Raw genomic sequence first — 12,681 nt, 5'->3', positions numbered from 1 at the left:
TTAAAAATTAGTGGCATGGCTGTGAAGCTGAGTTTACGTAGAAGCCCTAGAAACCACAATTTTCATTGTATAAACTTAAATAGACCACTTTTGCCGAATATTGTTGATACAATAACAGGACAATTATTAACTGGAGATGGCGGCATACATATGAAGCTTTATGTTAAGTAGCACACTCTGGAACATGTCGTATTATACATCGTTCGAATCGCCGATCTCTTCTGACCATGTCCACCAAAGGGCATCGCGCCATTTTGCGCCATTTTGCTTCTACGGTGGATAACGTGAGCCAGTTCAGTCCACGAGCGGCTGTGGCTCCTGTTCGATACGACTAAGCTCATTGACCTGGCTCGAAGCTGGTGTCACCTGGTGTGCGCCTAAATGTGGCTTGACTTTTGCCATAAGATGTGCTAATTGAAATTACACTAACGGTGGCTGGCAACAGCTGTAGATGCGGTCACGTGACGCCCTGGGGCGTCCTGGCGGTCAGTGCAGCGCGGTCGGCTGGCGGGCTCGCCACACTTGCGTTCGGAGCGGCCTGGCCGGCGGGCGAGCCGTGCAAACGTGCGCCAAATCTTGGCCCGAGCGGTCTGTCGCTGTTGGGCCGAATCTCCTTGGGCAGTTCGTTTCTTTTCTTCTCTTTGCATTGGCAGGGAATACGTCCTTGATCACGTGGTGATGTCTTGCACCACTTTCAGGTATTGTGGGAATTAATGCGTGCTAATTCTGAAAAAGGGCCACTGTGCACTGGCGTCAGCGGCTGTGGCGACTTACGGCCGAGCCGACGGCGTGCACAGCTCAGCTGTCTGAGGGCAGGGCTGCGACACAGCTCAGCTATCTCGGGTCAGGACCGTGACCCCCTATGAAAAGACCCAGAGAGGGATCTAACATCGGTGACTCCCTGCTTAACCCTAACAATCCCTACTTTTTTCTCCGCGCTATAAAACAACACATGCGAGTTATAAAAAAAAACACATCCCTATCAACCAGTCCCAAACAGTGTACCAAATTTGAGCGCAATCGGCGTGGCAGTTCAGGGTTCAAGATATATGAGCAACCCAAAATCGCTACTGCAGCAGAATAACGAACACTCTTGGCCCTTCACGTCGCACGTGTCACGACGCTCACCATGATACATCAGTTGTAGTCAATAACTCATCAAGATACATCAGTTGTAGTCAATAACGAGATGGAAGGGATAGGATTACGCACAACAAAGAGTAACGCAGGTCAATCAGCCCAGCAGTTGCTGACTTACAAGCCTATTAAAAACTTTACAGGAATACGCTTCGCTAGCTCAATCGTAATATAGTAGAATCATTACATATATGCAATTGCTACTATTTCCTGGTTTTCTTTATAGGCCAAGGCTTGGTAACTGATAACTCTGCTGCCCTGTAATGGGTCCGGCCCGCTGTGGCGAGTGAAGACACTCGCCCTGACTGACTGGACCGCCAGCCGAGACGCTGCTGACTCTGGTGGTGATTGGTGAGCGGAAGAGGAGAAAGTTTACGCCAAAGCTGAAGCAACTCTACATTGCTGTACAGCTAATACGCTTTTCACCTGGTGGCCAGTAGAGGAACTAACAGTTACCACAACTGACCGTCAGAAGCACCCAACACAAACCGTGCCGCTCCCAGTAACGTACCAGGATGTAGACCCCAGTCGGGCAGCGCTCCGGCGTCCGGCGGCCGCAGCTGGTCCAGCATTGACAGCAGCCGGCCAACGGCTGCCCTCCGGCGACGTCAGACAGGCATTCACGGCCACCAACCTGACGGACAGACGTTACACGGTCAGCAGAGAGTCGACACTCGGTCAGCGGACAGTGGCGTTGGGTCACCGGATAGCAGACTAGCATCGCCGCAGCACACAGACCAGACAGGACTGTGCCGACAACGCAACCCCGTTGGAGTAAAATGACCCGAATAAATGCACCGAAAATGCTCTGGTCTATCTCCATTATTTATAATAATAAAAAAGTGAAAGAACAACTGAGATTAGGGAAAGGAGTGAGGCGTCTGTTAGGGTCCCCGTGCAAGATGCCCGGTGCGGTGACTGACCTCTGCGCCGCTAGCTGGAGAGCTGGTTCACCCGGCTGACGACCTTCTGTACCTCCTCGGCGGAGAGCGGGTGGCCGTTGGTGGCCCGCCGCAGCCCGTCCCGGTAGCCGGCCGCCCCATCCGGCGACACACCCTGGGGAGTCATAGCATTACACTCAGGCAGGTTCAGGTTTCAGTCCGACACACAGAACCGTCCGGCGACACGCCCTGGGGGCGACACATGGGCGCGCTCAGGGCTCAGGTACAGGCCTCGCGAGATTAAGCGGTAGGTTTTGCACTTTTACATTTCCGGTTATATCTCAGAAACTAATCGATCTACGATGAAGCCATTTTACACGATCATGGCCGGCTTGTTACCCAACAAGTCGATCGCATCTTCAACACTTAAAAGCTTAAGACGACGAAGATATAGCCTGAAGTACACTAAATTTTCTAGGTGCAAAACCTACCGCTAAAACCCGCGAGCCCTGTACCATGCACAAGGGCGCCGGGTGCAGTGTCTGTGTGTCCCTGACTGACCTGCAGCGGTGACGCTGTCACAGAAAGCACCTGTTCATTGCCCAATGGATCCAGCCCAGTTCCGGCCGGCCGAGTGCCCGCACGTACGCAGCCAGTGTTACGGTCTGTGTTCGATCTATGCTACGGTCTGTGTTCAATCTATTTCACGCCCTGTGTAACGACCTGCGTTACGGCTTGTGTTACGGTCTATGTTACATACCCTGTTCTGGGCGGTCTCCACCGTGACCCTCTTAGCGTCCCAGAGTCGGTACTGGTAGACGTGCGCGTTTTCTGCCGAGACGTCCCGCAGGTGAACGAGCAGGTTCTGTAGGCCGACCAGCGTCTCAGCTGGCACCTGAGAAGGTCAGGGGAGGGTAGGGGAGGTCAGTGGTGTACTGGTGTCTGACATAGACCAGCGGACAGGGGGGAGGGGAGAGGGAGAGGAGTCTGGTGGCGCAGTAGGACCGTTCCGCGCTTGAAAGTGGACACATCTGAGGACCGTTCCGCGCGCGCTGACACTGCCTCTAGAACCGTTCTGCGAGCAGTCAGACATGCAGACCGGATTGATGTTTTGAAACTTTGACATAATAAGCTTTAATTAATTGTTGTTGTTGTTGTTGTTGTTTCCCCGCGGGCCGGCCTACGGCCGGCCGTAGCCCGCAGGCTCTCGGTAGCGGAGGAAGCCGCGGGCCAGCGCCGCCACGGCCCCGCCGTCCCGCAGCCGAGTCGCATCAGGGTGTATGGTCCCGAACAGGCGTAGTCGCTTGCCCGCCAGGCAGGGGCAGTGCAGCAGCACGTGCTCCGGCGTGTCGGCCTCCTCTCGGCAGACCAGACACAGTGCCGCCGGGCACTTCAGGTCCTCGCACTGCTGGCAGGTCGGTGTTGGGCGACGGCCGATCCTGTGCAGGTAGCTCGTCGAGAGCCCCCAGTGGCCCGCTCGAAGCTGGTGCACATTCACCGCGTCTTCCCTCGTCTCGTTGAGGACAGGTGTCGGGAACCTGTCTCTCATAATCCGCCTGAAGAAGCTGTCGGGCCAGCGATCTCGCCAGGCCTTGGAGGCGGCGCGGCCGACTGCCTTAGTGAGGCTGCGGACGTCCACAGGCGCGGCTGCCTGTGGTAAGCTGGAGGCCTCCTTGGCCAGCTCGTCCGCCCGTTCGTTGCCTGGGAGGCCACAGTGGGCCGGGACCCACTGCAGCCATGTCGGTCTGTCCGGGGCCGCCAGGAGCAGGCGCCATATCTCGGCTCCCAGCGTCGTCCGCTGTTCTCCGGCGCCCGTCGCGAGCGTGGCGAGCGCAGCCTGGGAGTCGGTGCAGAGCACCAGCGGGGTCGCAGACGTTGCGTCCTCCAGCTGCTGCACCTCCTCCAGAGCGGCACGCATCGCCACCAGCTCGGCGCGGGTGCTACTGCAGACGGCGCCGGCCGGCGTCCGGGTCTTCCTCTCTTCTCCAGAGGGCAGGGTGATCAGGGCACCACTGCCCCCGGACGCGACACCGCCCTCTGCCGAGCCGTCGCTCCAGATCCAGGTCGCCTGGTCTGGCAGGGTCGCGAGGTGTTCTTCGGCCGCCGCCCGGCGGACCTCGTCGCGTGCCTCCCTGCTAATAGCCGCGCCGACGTCCAGCCGGATCGCCACCCCCGAACAGTCCGACCATGGAGGGAGGGTGATGTGTAGTCGCTCCTCCACGGGTGTCTCCTGAAGACCAAGCCGGGTGAGGGCCTCCCGTCCCACATCACGCCAGCCGGTGGTGGTCCGCAGTCGTCGGGGGGCTGTCCTCGCTGCTACCTCACGGAGAGGGTCATCGGTCCTCTGCGACGCCGCAGTGGCGGTCAGCCTGACGGCCAACGCCTCCCTGCGCGCCCGGACCGGGACGATGCCGGCCTCCGCCATCAGCGGGTCTCTCGGCGTGCTGATCGGGCAGCCGGTCACGACGCGCGCTGTGGCACGCATCTCCCTCTCAAGCAGCTCCACGTGCGACTCCGACGCCGCCGGGAGCCATGCCGCCGCCGCGTACTCGAGTGCACCACGGACGTAACCGTTGGCGACGGTTCGCAGCTGCGGCTCTTGCAGGCCCCACGAGCGCGCCGTCAGCTTCCTCAGCTGGGCCACACGCGGCTTCACCTTGCGGCGGAGACGAGAGCAGTGCTCCCCGAAGTGGAGCAATTAATTCGACATTAGCCTAGCTTTAATTAATTCGACACAGGTAGCCTAACCGCATGTGTTTTTTATATCGCGGACAAAAAAGTCGGGATTGTTAGGGTTAAGCAGGGAGTCACCGATGTTAGATCCCTCTCTGCGTCCTTTCATAGGTCACGGTCCTGACCCGAGATAGCTGAGCTGTGTCGCAGCCCTGACCTCAGGGCTCAGACAGCTGAGCTGTGCACGCCGTCGGCTCGGCCGTCAGTCGCCACAGACGCTGACGCCAGTGTCCAAACAGCTCCAAACAATATCCGGCCCTGTATAGCAGGATAAGACATCAGAGGCGGGAGTGATCAATGGAGGGACGCGAAACACTAACGCCAAGGGGATGACAACTGCTGAGGAATAAAGAAACTACATGCAGGTACACTGGGAACACGTCATGCTGGAGTTGACGTGTTCCCAGCCCGTCCTGTACCATGCAGCCCGTTCCGGTGATCACTCCCGCCTCTGATGGCTCATCCTGCTATACAGGGCCGGATATTGTTGGGAGCTGTTTGGACACTGGCGTCAGCGGCTGTGGCGACTGACGGCCGAGCCGACGGCGTGCACAGCTCAGCTGTCTGAGGTCAGGGCTGCGACACAGCTCAGCTATCTCGGGTCAGGACCGTGACCCCCTATGAAAAGACCCAGAGAGGGATCTAACATCGGTGACTCCCTGCTTAACCCTAACAATTCCTACTTTTTTCTCCGCACTATAAAAAAACACATGCGAGTTATAAAAAAAAACACATCCCTATCAACCAGTCCCAAACAGTGTACCAAATTTGAGCGCAATCGGCGTGGCAGTTCAGGGTTCAAGATATATGAGCAACCCAAAATCGCTACTGCAGCAGAATAACGAACACTCTTGGCCCTTCACGTCGCACGTGTCACGACGCTCACCATGATACATCAGTTGTAGTCAATAACTCACCAAGATACATCAGTTGTAGTCAATAACGAGATGGAAGGGATAGGATTACGCGCAACAAAGAGTAACGCAGGTCAATCAGCCCAGCGGTTGCTGACTTACAAGCCTATTAAAAACGTTACAGGAATACGCTTCGCTAGCTCAATCGTAATAGAGTAGAATCATTACATATATGCAATTGCTACTATTTCCTGGTTTTCTTTATAGGCCAAAGCTTGGTAACTGATAACTCTGCTGCCCTGTAATGGGTCCGGCCCGCTGTGGCGAGTGAAGACACTCGCCCTGACTGACTGGACCGCCAGCCGAGACGCTGCTGACTCTGGTGGTGAATGGTGAGCGGAAGAGGAGAAAGTTTACGCCAAAGCTGAAGCAACTACATTGCTGTACAGCTAATACGCTTTTCACCTGGTGGCCAGTAGAGGAACTAACAGTTAATACAACTGACCGTCAGAAGCACCCAACACACACCGTGCCGCTCCCAGTAACATACCAGGATGTGGTAAAGAGCAAGTAGCATACGAATATATTCAAGTAACAATTACATATAAATACGCGGACCGGTTTCGTCTATGAAAGACTTCTTCAGCGCTTTTTCAAAAACGTATAACAAGAAAACTAGCACAGTGACAATCGTTTGAAATAAAATCGGATTCAGTTAGAAAATAATAAGCATTGCTGAGGAGGGCACCTACTACCTAAAAACACTCACAATCTATCATCATATTTCGGTGATTATGCTCCTACACCAAACATCAACGTTCGATACATCAGTAAATGCCTAAAAGTTTAACATGTTTGACGGTGTATAGAAATCTATTTCATTTCTCTCTCTCTCTCACTCTCTCTCTCTCTCTCTCTCTCTCTCTCTCTCTCTCTCTCTCTCTCTCTCTCTCTCTCTCTCTCTCTCTCTCTCTCTCTCTCTGTGTCTCTCTCTCTCTCTCCCTCTCTCTCTCTCTCTCTCTCTCTCTCTCTCTCTCTCCCTCTCTCCCCCTCTCTCTCTCTCTCTCTCTCTCTCTCTCATTTTCAGCTTTCTGTAAAATCTTTGATGCTAAAAGTTGCTGCCGATTATGCCCATTTTATGAACCCACCCTTCGTGTTAATCGTTTCGCTAGTGCTTATAAATGCCGCTTCGGCTGCTTTTCTAATACATTTTGAACTGCAGGAAGCTATTGCTTTTGCTCTCTCCCAGTTTGGCAGATGTCCCGTTTCGTCTGCATGGGCCACAAAGGCGCTATACTCTCGGTAGTTGCAAAGATCTCTTTTGTGCTCTTTCAGTCTAGTATTTATCCCTCTCCCTGTCTCTCCTATATATGCTTTCTCGCACATCCCGCATGGTACCCTATAAACTACGCTATTATCTGACTTGACTTCGTTTACCAGGATGTAGACCCCAGTCGGGCAGCGCTCCGGCGTCCGGCAGCCGCAGCTGGTCCAGCAGTGACAGCAGCCGGCCGGCGCTGCCCTCCGGCGCCGTCCGACAGGCGTTCACGGCCACCACCCTGACGGACAGACGTTACACGGTCAGCAAAGAGCCGACACTCGGTCAGCGGACAGTGGCGTTGGGTCACCGGATGGCAGAGCATCGCCGCAGCACACAGACCAGACAGGACTGTGCCGACAATGCAACCCCGTTGGAGTAACATGACCCTAATAAATGCACCGAAAATGCTCTGGTCTATCTCCATTATTTATAATAATACAAAAATGAAAGAACAACTGAGATGAGGGAAAGGAGTGAGGCGTCTGTTAGGGTCCCCGTGCAATACGCCCGGTGCGGTGACTGACCTCTGCGCCGCTAGCTGGAGAGCTCCCGGCTGACGACCTTCTGTACCTCCTCGGCGGAGAGCGGGTGGCCATTGGTGGCCCGCCGCAGCCCGTCCCGGTAGCCGGCCGCCCCATCCGGCGACACGCCCTGGGGAGTCATAGCATAACACTCAGGCAGGTTCAGGTTTCAGTACGACACACAGAACCGTCCGGCGACACGCCCTGGGGGCGACACATGGGCGCGCTCAGGGCTCAGGTACAGGTCTCGCGAGATTAAGCGGTAGGTTTGGCACTTTTACATTTCCGGATATATCTCAGAAACTAATCGATCTACGATGAAGCCATTTTACACGATCATGGCCGACTTGTTACCCAACAAGTCGATCGCATCTTCAACACTTAAAAGCTTAAGACGACGAAGATATAGCCTGAAGTACACTAAATTTTCTAGGTGCAAAACCTACCGCTAAGACCCGCGAGCCCTGTACCATGCACAAGGGCGCCGGGTGCAGTGTCTGTGTGTCCCTGACTGACCTGCAGCGGTGACGCTGTCACAGAAAGCACCTGTTCATTGCCCAATGGATCCAGCCCAGTTCCGGCCGGCCGAGTGCCCGCACGTACGCAGCCAGTGTTACGGTCTGTGTTCGATCTATGCTACGGTCTGTGTTCAATCTATTTCACGCCCTGTGTAACGACCTGCGTTACGGCTTGTGTTACGGTCTATGTTACATACCCTGTTCTGGGCGGTCTCCACCGTGACCCTCTTAGCGTCCCAGAGTCGGTACTGGTAGACGTGCGCGTTTTCTGCCGAGACGTCCCGCAGGTGAACGAGCAGGTTCTGTAGGCCGACCAGCGTCTCAGCTGGCACCTGAGAAGGTCAGGGGAGGGTAGGGGAGGTCAGTGGTGTACTGGTGTCTGACATAGACCAGCGGACAGGGGGGAGGGGAGAGGGAGAGGAGTCTGGTGGCGCAGTAGGACCGTTCCGCGCTTGAAAGTGGACACATCTGAGGACCGTTCCGCGCGCGCTGACACTGCCTCTAGAACCGTTCTGCGAGCAGTCAGACATGCAGACCGGATTGATGTTTTGAAACTTTGACATAATAAGCTTTAATTAATTGTTGTTGTTGTTGTTGTTTCCCCGCGGGCCGGCCTACGGCCGGCCGTAGCCCGCAGGCTCTCGGTAGCGGAGGAAGCCGCGGGCCAGCGCCGCCACGGCCCCGCCGTCCCGCAGCCGAGTCGCATCAGGGTGTATGGTCCCGAACAGGCGTAGTCGCTTGCCCGCCAGGCAGGGGCAGTGCAGCAGCACGTGCTCCGGCGTGTCGGCCTCCTCTCGGCAGACCAGACACAGTGCCGCCGGGCACTTCAGGTCCTCGCACTGCTGGCAGGTCGGTGTTGGGCGACGGCCGATCCTGTGCAGGTAGCTCGTCGAGAGCCCCCAGTGGCCCGCTCGAAGCTGGTGCACATTCACCGCGTCTTCCCTCGTCTCGTTGAGGACAGGTGTCGGGAACCTGTCTCTCATAATCCGCCTGAAGAAGCTGTCGGGCCAGCGATCTCGCCAGGCCTTGGAGGCGGCGCGGCCGACTGCCTTAGTGAGGCTGCGGACGTCCACAGGCGCGGCTGCCTGTGGTAAGCTGGAGGCCTCCTTGGCCAGCTCGTCCGCCCGTTCGTTGCCTGGGAGGCCACAGTGGGCCGGGACCCACTGCAGCCATGTCGGTCTGTCCGGGGCCGCCAGGAGCAGGCGCCATGTCTCGGCTCCCAGCGTCGTCCGCTGTTCTCCGGCGCCCGTCGCGAGCGTGGCGAGCGCAGCCTGGGAGTCGGTGCAGAGCACCAGCGGGGTCGCAGACGTTGCGTCCTCCAGCTGCTGCACCTCCTCCAGAGCGGCACGCATCGCCACCAGCTCGGCGCGGGTGCTACTGCAGACGGCGCCGGCCGGCGTCCGGGTCTTCCTCTCTTCTCCAGAGGGCAGGGTGATCAGGGCACCACTGCCCCCGGACGCGACACCGCCCTCTGCCGAGCCGTCGCTCCAGATCCAGGTCGCCTGGTCTGGCAGGGTCGCGAGGTGTTCTTCGGCCGCCGCCCGGCGGACCTCGTCGCGTGCCTCCCTGCTAATAGCCGCGCCGACGTCCAGCCGGATCGCCACCCCCGAACAGTCCGACCATGGAGGGAGGGTGATGTGTAGTCGCTCCTCCACGGGTGTCTCCTGAAGACCAAGCCGGGTGAGGGCCTCCCGTCCCACATCACGCCAGCCGGTGGTGGTCCGCAGTCGTCGGGGGGCTGTCCTCGCTGCTACCTCACGGAGAGGGTCATCGGTCCTCTGCGACGCCGCAGTGGCGGTCAGCCTGACGGCCAACGCCTCCCTGCGCGCCCGGACCGGGACGATGCCGGCCTCCGCCATCAGCGGGTCTCTCGGCGTGCTGATCGGGCAGCCGGTCACGACGCGCGCTGTGGCACGCATCTCCCTCTCAAGCAGCTCCACGTGCGACTCCGACGCCGCCGGGAGCCATGCCGCCGCCGCGTACTCGAGTGCACCACGGACGTAACCGTTGGCGACGGTTCGCAGCTGCGGCTCTTGCAGGCCCCACGAGCGCGCCGTCAGCTTCCTCAGCTGGGCCACACGCGGCTTCACCTTGCGGCGGAGACGAGAGCAGTGCTCCCCGAAGTGGAGCAATTAATTCGACATTAGCCTAGCTTTAATTAATTCGACACAGGTAGCCTAACCGCATGTGTTTTTTATATCGCGGACAAAAAAGTCGGGATTGTTAGGGTTAAGCAGGGAGTCACCGATGTTAGATCCCTCTCTGCGTCCTTTCATAGGTCACGGTCCTGACCCGAGATAGCTGAGCTGTGTCGCAGCCCTGACCTCAGGGCTCAGACAGCTGAGCTGTGCACGCCGTCGGCTCGGCCGTCAGTCGCCACAGACGCTGACGCCAGTGTCCAAACAGCTCCAAACAATATCCGGCCCTGTATAGCAGGATAAGACATCAGAGGCGGGAGTGATCAATGGAGGGACGCGAAACACTAACGCCAAGGGGATGACAACTGCTGAGGAATAAAGAAACTACATGCAGGTACACTGGGAACACGTCATGCTGGAGTTGACGTGTTCCCAGCCCGTCCTGTACCATGCAGCCCGTTCCGGTGATCACTCCCGCCTCTGATGGCTCATCCTGCTATACAGGGCCGGATATTGTTGGGAGCTGTTTGGACACTGGCGTCAGCGGCTGTGGCGACTGACGGCCGAGCCGACGGCGTGCACAGCTCAGCTGTCTGAGGTCAGGGCTGCGACACAGCTCAGCTATCTCGGGTCAGGACCGTGACCCCCTATGAAAAGACCCAGAGAGGGATCTAACATCGGTGACTCCCTGCTTAACCCTAACAATTCCTACTTTTTTCTCCGCACTATAAAAAAACACATGCGAGTTATAAAAAAAACACATCCCTATCAACCAGTCCCAAACAGTGTACCAAATTTGAGCGCAATCGGCGTGGCAGTTCAGGGTTCAAGATATATGAGCAACCCAAAATCGCTACTGCAGCAGAATAACGAACACTCTTGGCCCTTCACGTCGCACGTGTCACGACGCTCACCATGATACATCAGTTGTAGTCAATAACTCACCAAGATACATCAGTTGTAGTCAATAACGAGATGGAAGGGATAGGATTACGCGCAACAAAGAGTAACGCAGGTCAATCAGCCCAGCGGTTGCTGACTTACAAGCCTATTAAAAACGTTACAGGAATACGCTTCGCTAGCTCAATCGTAATAGAGTAGAATCATTACATATATGCAATTGCTACTATTTCCTGGTTTTCTTTATAGGCCAAAGCTTGGTAACTGATAACTCTGCTGCCCTGTAATGGGTCCGGCCCGCTGTGGCGAGTGAAGACACTCGCCCTGACTGACTGGACCGCCAGCCGAGACGCTGCTGACTCTGGTGGTGAATGGTGAGCGGAAGAGGAGAAAGTTTACGCCAAAGCTGAAGCAACTACATTGCTGTACAGCTAATACGCTTTTCACCTGGTGGCCAGTAGAGGAACTAACAGTTAATACAACTGACCGTCAGAAGCACCCAACACACACCGTGCCGCTCCCAGTAACATACCAGGATGTGGTAAAGAGCAAGTAGCATACGAATATATTCAAGTAACAATTACATATAAATACGCGGACCGGTTTCGTCTATGAAAGACTTCTTCAGCGCTTTTTCAAAAACGTATAACAAGAAAACTAGCACAGTGACAATCGTTTGAAATAAAATCGGATTCAGTTAGAAAATAATAAGCATTGCTGAGGAGGGCACCTACTACCTAAAAACACTCACAATCTATCATCATATTTCGGTGATTATGCTCCTACACCAAACATCAACGTTCGATACATCAGTAAATGCCTAAAAGTTTAACATGTTTGACGGTGTATAGAAATCTATTTCATTTCTCTCTCTCTCTCACTCTCTCTCTCTCTCTCTCTCTCTCTCTCTCTCTCTCTCTCTCTCTCTCTCTCTCTCTCTTTCTCTCTCTCTCTCTCTCTCTCTCTCTCTCTCTCTCTCTCTCTCTCTCTCTCTCTCTCTCTCTCTCTCTCTCTCTCTCTCTCTCTGTGTCTCTCTCTCTCTCTCCCTCTCTCTCTCTCTCTCTCTCTCTCTCTCTCTCCCCCTCTCTCTCTCTCTCTCTCTCTCTCTCTCTCTCTCTCATTTTCAGCTTTCTGTAAAATCTTTGATGCTAAAAGTTGCTGCCGATTATGCCCATTTTATGAACCCACCCTTCGTGTTAATCGTTTCGCTAGTGCTTATAAATGCCGCTTCGGCTGCTTTTCTAATACATTTTGAACTGCAGGAAGCTATTGCTTTTGCTCTCTCCCAGTTTGGCAGATGTCCCGTTTCGTCTGCATGGGCCACAAAGGCGCTATACTCTCGGTAGTTGCAAAGATCTCTTTTGTGCTCTTTCAGTCTAGTATTTATCCCTCTCCCTGTCTCTCCTATATATGCTTTCTCGCACATCCCGCATGGTACCCTATAAACTACGCTATTATCTGACTTGACTTCGTTTACCAGGATGTAGACCCCAGTCGGGCAGCGCTCCGGCGTCCGGCAGCCGCAGCTGGTCCAGCAGTGACAGCAGCCGGCCGGCGCTGCCCTCCGGCGCCGTCCGACAGGCGTTCACGGCCACCACCCTGACGGACAGACGTTACACGGTCAGCAAAGAGCCGACACTCGGTCAGCGGACAGTGGCGTTGGGTCACCGGATGGCAG

At 55.9% G+C, this 12,681-nt stretch overlaps 2 protein-coding genes across 2 annotated transcripts; both read right to left on the bottom strand.

The window, feature by feature from the left end:
• Positions 1-3,198: 3,198 nt before the first annotated feature.
• LOC122388752 lies at positions 3,199-6,998 on the bottom strand. Its single transcript, XM_043380130.1, has 2 exons — positions 6,990-6,998; positions 3,199-4,674 (listed from the first exon to the last, which is right to left on the bottom strand). Exons 1-2 carry the CDS (start codon positions 6,996-6,998, stop codon positions 3,199-3,201), a joined length of 1,485 nt encoding a protein of 494 aa, XP_043236065.1.
• Positions 6,999-8,579: 1,581 nt separating this feature from the next.
• On the bottom strand, positions 8,580-12,436 carry LOC122388751. The gene is made up of 2 exons (XM_043380129.1): positions 12,428-12,436; positions 8,580-10,055 (listed from the first exon to the last, which is right to left on the bottom strand). Exons 1-2 carry the CDS (start codon positions 12,434-12,436, stop codon positions 8,580-8,582), a joined length of 1,485 nt encoding a protein of 494 aa, XP_043236064.1.
• Positions 12,437-12,681: the final 245 nt, after the last annotated feature.

The sequence above is a fragment of the Amphibalanus amphitrite genome, unplaced genomic scaffold (assembly GCF_019059575.1).
Source record: "Amphibalanus amphitrite isolate SeventyFive unplaced genomic scaffold, NRLGWU_Aamphi_draft 000334F_arrow, whole genome shotgun sequence".
Classification (NCBI taxonomy): Eukaryota; Metazoa; Arthropoda; class Thecostraca; order Balanomorpha; family Balanidae; genus Amphibalanus; species Amphibalanus amphitrite.
The sequence above is the reverse complement of the archived record's forward strand: the minus strand, read 5'-3'. Positions and strand labels throughout refer to the sequence as shown.